The following is an 11,759-nucleotide window of genomic DNA, read 5'->3' as shown; positions in this document are numbered from 1 at the left end:
GTGTGTGGTATATGTATGATACAGCTGTATGTGGTATCTGTATGATACAGCTGTGTGTGGTATCTGTATGACACAGCTGTATGTGGTATCTGTATGATACAGCTGTGTATGATATATGTATGATACAGCTGTATGTGGTATCTGTGTGATAAATATGTGTGTGGTATATGTATGATACAGCTGTATGTGGTATCTGTGTGATAAATCTGTGTATGGTATATGTATGATACAGCTGTATGTGGTATATGTATGATAAATCTGTGTTTGGTATCTGTGTGACACAGCTGTATGTGGTATCTTTGTGATAAATCTGTGTGTGGTATCTGTGTGATACAGCTGTATGTGGTATATGTATGATACAGCTGTGTGAGATACCTGTATGAGGTATCTGTGTGATATATACCCTAGCTGTATAAAATGGGTATCAGTATGACATAAATGTATGGGTTGTTTATATGGTACAACTGTATGGATAATATATTCATAAAATTATTTGTAAAAACAGAAATATTAGATTCCTCTCAAATCATGAAAACATATCTCTGCTAAACAGCTACATGTATTTACAATCATAAAAATGTGACACGCTTTCCTGACCTATCTGTGTGACCTTCACCTGGACTACAATTAGACAACATGGAAAAATCAGGGTCAAGGTAAGACTTTGAATTGCGCTCATGCTTGGATGGTCTCTGAGTGTCTGCCTCAAATTTATCAGCCAGTTTAGGACTATAGTTACTGTGCTCCGAGTTGAGGTCAATAGATTCCCCGAGTCCTTCATCCGTACGGAGAGCCTGTAGGTGTAAGGAGGCCTTCTGTTTGCGGTTTGATACTGACCCACTCTGACCCCAGGCCGACCCACTCTGTCCCGAGGCCGACCCACTCTGTCCCCAGGCCTCCGGGGAGAGATCAATGAGGTTTGAGGTACTCGGGGAGGGTGAGAGTGATGGTAGACCCAACATTTCCACTCCGAGGGTATTTGTTGTGTCCATTACACTTTCTTCTACTATGGTATCTGGGATGGTGCTTCCATTTCCAAATGTAGGCGTGGTAGGTTTAGATCCCAAGTCAAGGCATCCATTACTGGGAAACCCTGTAGACATCCCCTTCCCAAAGGACCGGTTCAACATCTGACTACGTTTACGGGAACTCAACCTTCGCCGATCTGTTAATAAAAATAATTACATTGTCTTCGTGAAATTCTAAATCTTTTGTGTCCTGTACAAATCTTTTGTTTCTTTGAATTTCCTCAATAAAAACATTTTACATATAGGTAATATACTAAATCTACTAATTTTTAATTGATAACAAATCAACAAATGTATTCAGGCTTTACAACAACTTTAGGATATGTGTTTATTATAACATTATGTTACATGTATGTTATAGTATTACATTATCTGTTATAATATTGTTTTTTCAATACAAACAATACTGATGAATAACGATATTGTAAAAGTTATCCATTTCCACGTGGTACATTTGTATCTGAAGCAACTTTCAATACTTTATGACAAACCAAGCAATATATCACAGCTGACCATGCAATATCACCGACCAATTCTCAACCATCACAGCTGACCATGCAATATCACCGACCAATTCTCAACCATCACAGATGAACCATGAAGGGTTACAATCAACCATGCAGAATCACAGATGAACCATGAAGGATTACAAATCAACCATGCAGAATCACAGATGAACCATAAATGGTTACAAATCAATCATTCAGAATCACAGATGAACCATGAAGGGTTACAAATCAACCATGCAGAATCACAGATGAACCATGAAGGATTACAAATCAACCATGCAGAATCACAGATGAGTCATGAAGGGTTACAAATCAACCATGCAGAATCACAGATGAACCATGAAGGGTTACAAATCAACCATGCAGAATCACAGATGAACCATTAAACATACAAATCAACCATGCAGAATCACAGATGAACCATAAAGGGTTACAAATCAACCATGCAGAATCACAGATGAACCATGAAGGATTAAATAACACCTACATGTATGCAGTATTACTGAATATGCAAATCAACCATGAAGAATAATAAAAGGCCTGAGTACACAGTACTACAGAAGCTGGAGTTTGTTAGCAGGGAACAAGAGAAGAAAAAAAGAAGATAAACTGCTACAGAGAGAACAAAGAGGTAAAGGAGGTAGAAGGGGACAAAGGAGGTAGAAGTGGACAAAGGAGGAAGAAGGGGACAAATGAGGTAGAAGGGGACAAAGGAGGTAGAAGGGGACAAAGGAGGTAGAAGGGGACAAAGGAGGTAAAAGGGGACAAATGAGTAACAGTTTAATTGTTATATGGTATAATAAAGATATCAGATGTTGAATCATGTAAGAAATACAGTTTCTTTGGACTATCAATGGCCTTGCATCGCTGACCTGACTATTGTAATTTGGAAGTGAGTTGAAATCTGCTCAGTATTTTAGGAGGATAACCCCCAGGAATGTTAGCCACTTTTAATTCATATGTATAACATTTGGCTATATATACATAGCTATGACAACAATTTGGTTTAAACTTAACCTGTAGTTTGAAAACAGATGTTGTTTAAACCAAACCAGCCAATTTGACTCCTTAATAATAAGCTGCTTCAAGCAGTCAGGCCCTTCCTTTCTACCATATACTATTTTTATAGGCTGAGGAAGCTACAACCACAGTTTGGTTGAAAGTTGTCCAGTGTTTTGGATGAAGATGTAATCTGCCAATTTGACATGGTTTTATCCTGCCTCTTAGACTCCAAGAGGGTCAGTCTCTTTAATTGTATACTTTTTTATCAATCCATTGTACTGGCTTAGGATGCTACAATACAATTTTGGCACAAAATGTATATTAAAGGAAACCAGCTACTTTGACCCCTTTGACCCTGCCCCTTATTCCCCTTGGAAGATCAATTTCTATATTTGTGTAACTTTAGATTCCCATGGCCTGAAGACGGTACAATCCCAAATTGGTAGAAGATTTTGGGATGCTGCTTAAAGATGAGTTCAACTGAAGGACAGACAAAGTAACACCATATAAGCTCATCATGGTCATTTGTACCAAGTGAACTTCTTCTGCTGACTAAAAGATCTGTTTCATGATGTCATGTTTCAGAACATCAGCCCATATAGTGCTGAATACTGTCACTCAAACATTTGTTTTCATGCACTTCCTTATGCCAGAAGTTAGAGGATGCAGTTCTCGAACTGGAGACCAATGTGTGCATTTATACCTCTTATCCACACTTTTCCCGATGTGAGTTATCCCTGTCTCACCATAGTATTACAGTAATATCATGTGTTTTGTATCAAAGCATTTTTTCACAACTTTTGTACCTGGTACTATTCAGACATAATTATTTAATTACCTGGTGATACACAGTGAGCAATACATATATACAATGTACATTAATGAAGGGAGTCATGCACTTCTACACACATGCAATATCTATGTAACATCCGTATAAAGTCTATGTAATGTTAATGCTTGTATAGTACAAATGTATCTATGCATAGTACAAGGTCTGTAACATGTCTATACGGTATTGTTTTTACATTGTGTGTGGGTATTTCTTGGCTTTTACATGTACATGCCAGAAATCAAATTGTAATTAAATGTAAAAATACAATTTCTCCCACAACCACTTTAGGTACCTGCAAGGAGTTTGTGATCAAGTTTAATTACCCAATATAGTGGGTTATACCCTGGATATTAAATCCTTGGTCAATCTTCTAATTATGATGGCAAGTAATATACTTTGTGATGTCATCTTCCATTACAAATTGTCTGATCAAAAGCTGGAATCATGTATTAATGAGATCCTATGGTTTTCTCTAGATATAGTTATGCATAATTTCTAGATACATTTATGTATAATTTCTGACCGCCGTGGGACAAAAAGGTCCCAAAACTTGTGATGGTTGATTATCAGGTACTAATTAATTTTCAAATTGTAAAAGTTGCTTGGTAAACCTTGGGACAAAAAGGTCCCAAAACTTGTGATGGTTGATTATCAGGTACTAATTAATTTTCAAATTGTAAAAGTTGCTTGGTAAACCTTGTGTCCTAAATATACAATTTGAATATCAACTAACTCCAGTTTGATAAAAATCATAACCAACCACCACTCACTGAGGAACCTCTATATATCATATACATACATTAGTTTATCACAGGTTTAACACCTGTACTAATCTGTAGTAGTTATATATACTGTGTCTAACATACAATATTTGTGCAATACATATCCATGTACATACCTATCCACTACCATCCAAGTACTCGTTTCATGGATTTGTCACTATGATCGTATCAAGATTATGAGGTTGTTGACCTTTCAATCATCAAAATCTTCCTTATGGTTTAATATATATATGGATATTTCTTGGCAAGATGATTTGGTGCCTGACAGAGTTCCTAGCCCCAAGATCATGAGATGATCATAAGTCAAAAATTGTCAGTGTAGTAAATAATGTCCCTACATTGTCTATATATTGTAAGTGTAGTAAATAATGTCCCTACATTGTCTATATAATGTAAGTGTAGTAAATAATGTCCTTACATAGTCTATATAATGTAGGTGTAGTAAATAATGTCCTTACATTGTCTTTATAATGTCAGGGCAGTAAATAATGTCCTTACATTGTCTTTATAATGTCAGGGCAGTAAATAATGTCCTTACATTGTCTTTATAATGTCAGGGCAGTAAATAATGTCCTTACATTGTCTTTATAATGTCAGGGCAGTAAATAATGTCCTTACATTGTCTTTATAATGTCAGGGGAGTAAATAATGTCCTTACATTGTCTTTATAATGTCAGGGGAGTAAATAATGTCCTTACATTGTCTTTATAATGTCAGGGGAGTAAATAATGTCCTTACATTGTCTTTATAATGTCAGGGCAGTAAATAATGTCCTTACATTGTCTTTATAATGTCAGGGTATTAAATAATGTCCTTACATAGTCTATATAATGTAAGTGTACTAAATAATGTCCTTACATTGTCTATATAATGTCAGGTTATTAAATAATGTCCTTACATTGTTTATATAATGTAAGTGTAGTAATTATTGTCCTTTCATTGTTTATATAATGTCAGTGTAGTAAATAATGTCCTTACATAGTCTATATAATGTAGGTGTAGTAAATAATGTCCTTACATTGTCTTTATAATGTCAGGGGAGTAAATAATGTCCTTACATTGTCTTTACAATGTCAGGGTAGTAAATAATGTCCTTACATTGTCCTTATAATGTCAGGGTAGTAAATAATGTCCTTACATTGTCTAAATAATGTAAGTGTAGTAAATAATGTCCTTACATTGTCTTTATAATGTCAGGGGAGTAAATAATGTCCTTACATTGTCTTTATAATGTCAGGGAAGTAAATAATGTCCTTACATTGTCTTTACAATGTCAGTGTAGTAAATAATGTCCTTACCTTGTCTTTATAATGTCAGGGTATTAAATAATGTCCTTACATTGTATATATAATGTCAGTGTAGTAAATAATGTCCTTACATAGGCTATATAATGTAAGTGTATTAAATAATGTCCTTACATAGTCTATATAATGTAAGTGGATTAAATAATGTCCTTACATTGTCTATATAATGTCAGGGTAGTAAATAATGTCCTTACATTGTTTATATAATGTAAGTGTAGTAATTAATGTCCTTTCATTGTTTATATAATGTCAGTGTAGTAAATAATGTCCTTTCATTGTCTATATAATGTCTACATCATGCTAACACACTAGAACAACACAACAAGGCAACACATATGGCTAAACTCAGGGACAAGCTTCATGAAATTTCATAAAAAAAATATGGTACCTTACTTTATCTTTAAAATTACATTCAGGTACATCCTTATTAAAAGTTCTCAAGAATTTAGAGTTCAGGATTTAAGGTGAGAAAAGAACTGAGAAATATTCATGAACCAGGTCCAGGTGTGCAAGGAAGGCTGTCAGAGCTGGGTTAGCAAGCAGGACAGGGAACAAAAAGCAAATGATGGATGGAAGGGAAAGTATTTATTAAATAGATTTTGGTGAGGAATCTAACAAATGAGTAAATTATAATGGGAGTCGCTACTATAAACAAAGAATGTTATTTGTAATTAAAAATAAATTAAATCTAATGCCAATGGCAAAGAACAGTATTTAAGCCAATCTCATTAAAGGAATTCTGAGGTCTGCTGTTTATCATCAGACATCCAGATTTAAAATACCACAATTTAAGATTGAAATGTCAAGGTCATTCAGGTATTTCAACCCTTATTCAGGTATAGATTGATTGGTCCAAGTTCATTCAGGTACATTGTATTACAACCCTACATATGTAAATGTCAAGGCCATTCAGGTTTTATTGTCGTATGTATGTTTAACACGACTAATATAGGGAAGAAGATCTGGCTACTAGTGGCCCAAGGGCTGAAAGGGGATTGAAGAGGTCAGAGGTCAAAATCTGATGAGATCGGGCGTATCATACAAACAAGAAGCAGTAGAGTGTTAGCGAGTTATATTAGTAGAAGCAGATCCCAGTCAGACATACTCATCATAGTTAGAGAGGAAAGTGCAGTGATCTAAGCTATCTGGCATTGCAAGAATACACAGCATTCTAAATCACCTTGTAGTGTTTCCATGGCAACCTCACAAACATTGTACCCTCAAATCCAAATGTCCTGGGCAGTATCACCTATGTAAGTCAAACTCCAGGCAACAAATAGCACACCATAGTCCAAAACAGCAGTGCTGCCTGGCACGAGTTTTCTGTTACTGCAGCGCCATCTAGTGAGGGGTTCCTGTTACAACAGCACTGTTACCTAACAGTGCCAGCATCATTTCTTCTGATTCATCAATATAAAAAATCCTGGAAATTGCTATCACTTTTTATCTTTTTAGATGTTCTGTAATGTGCGGGTGGTCACCCATCCAACTATCCAACTACTGACCACGCTCGATGCTGCTGAACAAGTGAGCGGGTCCTCAGGTTATACCGCATCACTGGAGAAGCTAGCTTGCCAGTAAGGCAGTATTTCCTCCTCATATACCTTAGTTGTTATACTATTCCACCCTCTGAGAAGTCTGATCCACAAACTTGGCCTGAGCAAGCAACTAGGTCCTCTCTGTGTATCAATGCACCTTCCCTAACTACAGGTAACTGGTCTTGCGTGATCACAAGAGTCACTACGCTGCCACCAAGTGTAACATACGGGCAATCACCCATCCAACTACTGACCACGCTCAACGTTGCTGAACTAGTGAGCGAGTCCCCGGGTTATACCGCACCACTGGAAAAACTAACATGCCAGTAAGGCTGTATTTTCCCCTCATATACCTTAGCTGTTACGCTTCCTGTAAAGTTTTTAAAATGTCTACATTAAAAAAAGTCCATGAAAGAGACTTCCTTGTCGATAATATCATGGTAAGATGCTGGAGAAATCCTATACTTAAACCCGTAATATCTGTACAACCACCGTATTTCTGATCGTCAGTTTATAAATAAATAACATCCAAGGTAATTTCACAGAGGGAATTAAAATAATCAAGTACACAACCATCTGCAAACAAAGAGCTAACACAAATTATACTCTAACAATATCACCAGTCCTACTACAGCAAACACACTCTTTAAAAAGCTCTCAAATCACAAGAATATAGATAAATCATAAAAAGTTCTAATAAATTGAGATTCAAAAGCACACAACATCAACATTAAATAAAAAATTCAAATATTTAAATAATCTTTGAAATAATAACACAAAATAAATAAAAAATTAAATATATAAATAAGGTTCACAAATGCTCACTACAAAACTTGTCTGATTTATCAAATATTATGAAAAGGTTAAAAGGGCTTCTCAGAAATAAGAGAACACAAAGACACAACAGTGTAGCCCACGCCCTGTAAACCCTCGACAACACAACAGCTAGGGAGTGTCAGAAGTAACCCAAACAAAGCTGTTGGCTCTAGGGTTCGCACATGCTCATTCTGGAGTTAAATTCTGCGAGGAGTCAAAGCTGTCAGATAAGGTGCCGACTAGTTGTTTCCAGTATCGCAGTTTCTTACTCGTGGGCTTGGGCTGGTTAGGATTTGGTGTCTTCATCCCGTTGCTGCGGAGAATTTCTAAAAGCTCATAACGAAATGAAGAAATGTCTTGTTTAATTTCACTGACATCATCCTCTGTAACTCCTTCTCCTCGCTCCGGACCTCGCTGTTTTTGCATGATGTAGCGTTTTATAAGGTCCCTCATCACAGCCTTCAACAAAACAGACACAGATGGCGTTAGTTTGTCATGTTTATATAACTAGGACACGTACAACTTCAAAATGACAAGATTGAAAAGAATTATTAAAAATCAGTTAGGTGAATAAGCTTACTGAACAGATCCAGTCATCATACCAAAGAGCTCTTTACAATGTCAGTGTGGTGCCAGGAAAGTAATAACACATGATTCCTTTTTTAACCAAATACATACAATAAATCACGACATCACAGCAGATGTACACATATATGTCTTGTTAAGATACTTGTACATGGAACCAGTTCTGATGCAATCAGTGAATCTTCAAACATTTTTTTTTTATCTTGTATTCAAATTTATTGCAAAGTCCAAAAGATTCTAAATGTCTCCGTTTCTATCCGTCTTCTTTCTTTTCTCTTTCTCTTTCCTTTTTGCTATTGTGTGGGTGTCTGAGTGAAAGTGTGTGAATGGGTGTAATATCTGTTTCATATCTGTGTCATATTTTGTCATTGTACACATTGTATTGTGTTGTTATATGTTGAGGACAACATCTAGTAGCCTCCGGGCTGTATGCAATCCTCATAAAGAACCAAAGAATTAACAGATAAGTATGATGTCATATATTACTTTATCAAATAATCTGCACAAAGGCAATGGCATTGAATTTTTCTTAAACATATTGCAAGTAGTAACACAGCTTTGTCGTTGTGGTGTGTTGATAACATGGGTTGATCATCATTAAAAGTACACAACTTAGCCTTGTTTATCCAGTCACCACTAATCCAGTTGTCCCACTATCTAGCCTTGTTTATCCAGTCACCACTAATCCAGTTGTCCCACAATCTAGCCTTGTTTATCCTGTCACCACTAATCCAGTTGTCCCACTATCTAGCCTTGTTAATCCAGTCACCACTAATCTAGTTGTCCCACTATCTAGCCTTGTGTATCCAGTCACCACTAATCCAATTGTCCCACTATCTAGCCTTGTTTATCCAGTCACCACTAATCCAGTTGTCCCACAATCTAGCCTTGTTTATCCTGTCATCACTAATCCAGTTGTCCCACTATCTAGCCTTGTTAATCCAGTCAACACTAATCCAGTTGTCCCACTATCTAGCCTTGTTTATCCAGTCACATCTAATCCAATTGTCCCACTATCTAGCCTTGTTTATCCAGTCACCACTAATCCAGTTGTCCCACTTTCTAGCCTTGTTTATCCAGTCACCACTAATCCAGTTGTACCACTATATATCTAGCCTTGTTTATCCAGTCACCACTAATCAAGTTGTCCCACTATCTAGCCTTGTTTATCCAGTCACCACTAATCCAGTTGTCCCACTATCTAGCCTTGTTAATCCAGCTACCACTAATCCAGTTGTCCACTATCTAGCCTTGTTAATCCAGTCACCACTAATCCAGTTGTCCCACTATCTAGCCATGTTAATCCAGCTACCTCTAATCCAGTTGTCCCACTATCTAGCATTGTTTATCCAGTCACCACTAATCCAGTTGTTCTACTATATATCTAGCCATGTTAATCCAGTCACCACTGATTCAGTTGTCCCACTATCTAGCCATGTTAATCCAGTCACCACTAATCCAGTTGTCCCACTATCTAGCCTTGTTTATCCAGTCACCACTAATCCAGTTGTACCACTATATATCTAGCCATGTTAATCCAGTCACCACTAATCCAGTTGTCCCACTATCTAGCAATGTTAGTTGCAGGAATCAACTGTAAATTAATGACTGAAGCCACACTAGGGAGAACATGATAAAAGGGTGACGACTGGCAGTGTAAGGAGCGATGTAAGAGTAGCCTCCCTTGCCCTACTGCCAACAACTGTACAAACTCACCTGATATCTTATTTCTCTCTCATTTATCTTCTTTACAATTTTCTGGAACAAAAAAAAAATATGTACATTTATGCAGTATATATCAAATAAGTTTTTAATATTTTATTTAAGATTAATATTCAAATACGGGTGAATTTACTGTAATGCTAAATGTATTACACTGAATGAAAGTTCACAATGGTTCACAATGTTGTATTCTGACAGATTCTTAGTATCATTTAAAGAAATTCTGTCAAAGGTAAAATATGACATGACTTTTCAATAATTGAGATATCATGGATCCACTTACCAGCACAGCAATGCCATAAAATCACATTACAAGACATAATCTTTTATCTTGGTGCGACTGGATTCACTAAAATTCTTTTTCAACTATCCTAAAACTCTGCCCTGCCTCATTTCTTATCCTACTAATAAAATTCTAACCATTCATTTCTTAACCTTCAACCTTACGTATACCATTCCTATTTTTCATTTTACAACTGTACAATTCCTAAAATCTTACAGCTGTACCATTCTTAATACTTAACCTGAGCATATTATACTTTAAAACATTTGACTAGGACTGTGGTCTTGTTATAGAACATTTGACTAGGACTGTGGTCTTGTTATAAAACATTTGACTAGGACTGTGGTCTTGTTATAAAACATTTGACTAGGACTGTGGTCTTGTTATAGAACATTTGACTAGGACTGTGGTCTTGTTATAAAACATTTGACTAGGACTGTGGTCTTGTTATAGAACATTTGACTAGGACTGTGGTCTTGTTATAAAACATTTGACTAGGACTGTGGTCTTGTTATAGAACATTTGACTAGGACTGTGGTCTTGTTATAAAACATTTGACTAGGACTGTGGTCTTGTTATAGAACATTTGACTAGGACTGTGGTCTTGTTATAAAACATTTGACTAGGACTGTGGTCTTGTTATAGAACATTTGACTAGGACTGTGGTCTTGTTATAAAACATTTGACTAGGACTGTGGTCTTGTTATAGAACATTTGACTAGGACTGTGGTCTTGTTATAAAACATTTGACTAGGACTGTGGTCTTGTTATAGAACATTTGACTAGGACTGTGGTCTTGTTATAAAACATTTGACTAGGACTGTGGTCTTGTTATAAAACATTTGACTAGGACTGTGGTCTTGTTATAAAACATTTGACTAGGACTGTGGTCTTGTTATAAAACATTTGACTAGGACTGTGGTCTTGTTATAAAACATTTGACTAGGACTGTGGTCTTGTTATAAAACATTTGACTAGGACTGTGGTCTTGTTATAAAACATTTGACTAGGACTGTGGTCTTGTTATAAAACATTTGACTAGGACTGTGGTCTTGTTATAAAACATTTGACTAGGACTGTGGTCTTGTTATAAAACATTTGACTAGGACTGTGGTCTTGTTATAAAACATTTGACTAGGACTGTGGTCTTGTTATAAAACATTTGACTAGGACTGTGGTCTTGTTATAAAACATTTGACTAGGACTGTGGTCTTGTTATAAAACATTTGACTAGGACTGTGGTCTTGTTATAAAACATTTGACTAGGACTGTGGTCTTGTTATAAAACATTTGACTAGGACTGTGGTCTTGTTATAAAACATTTGACTAGGACTGTGGTCTTGTTATAAAACATTTGA

At 36.2% G+C, this 11,759-nt stretch overlaps 1 protein-coding gene across 1 annotated transcript in view; it reads right to left on the bottom strand.

Annotated features, from left to right (window-relative positions):
* Positions 1-6: 6 nt before the first annotated feature.
* The window catches only part of LOC110445790 (transient receptor potential-gamma protein-like), a 65,205-nt gene continuing 53,452 nt past the window's right edge, over positions 7-11,759 (bottom strand). Inside the window, exons 10-12 of the mRNA XM_021490579.1 lie at positions 10,113-10,154; positions 8,081-8,270; positions 7-1,165 (exon numbers count right to left, since the gene is read on the bottom strand). Of these exons, the coding sequence (XP_021346254.1) occupies positions 570-1,165; positions 8,081-8,270; positions 10,113-10,154 (828 nt within the window). The 3' untranslated portion in view covers positions 7-569. The remainder of the gene's footprint in view (positions 1,166-8,080; positions 8,271-10,112; positions 10,155-11,759) is intronic.

The sequence above is a fragment of the Mizuhopecten yessoensis genome, unplaced genomic scaffold, assembly GCF_002113885.1.
Source record: "Mizuhopecten yessoensis strain PY_sf001 unplaced genomic scaffold, ASM211388v2 scaffold2369, whole genome shotgun sequence".
Lineage (NCBI taxonomy): Eukaryota > Metazoa > Mollusca > Bivalvia > Pectinida > Pectinidae > Mizuhopecten > Mizuhopecten yessoensis.
The sequence above is the reverse complement of the archived record's forward strand: the minus strand, read 5'-3'. Positions and strand labels throughout refer to the sequence as shown.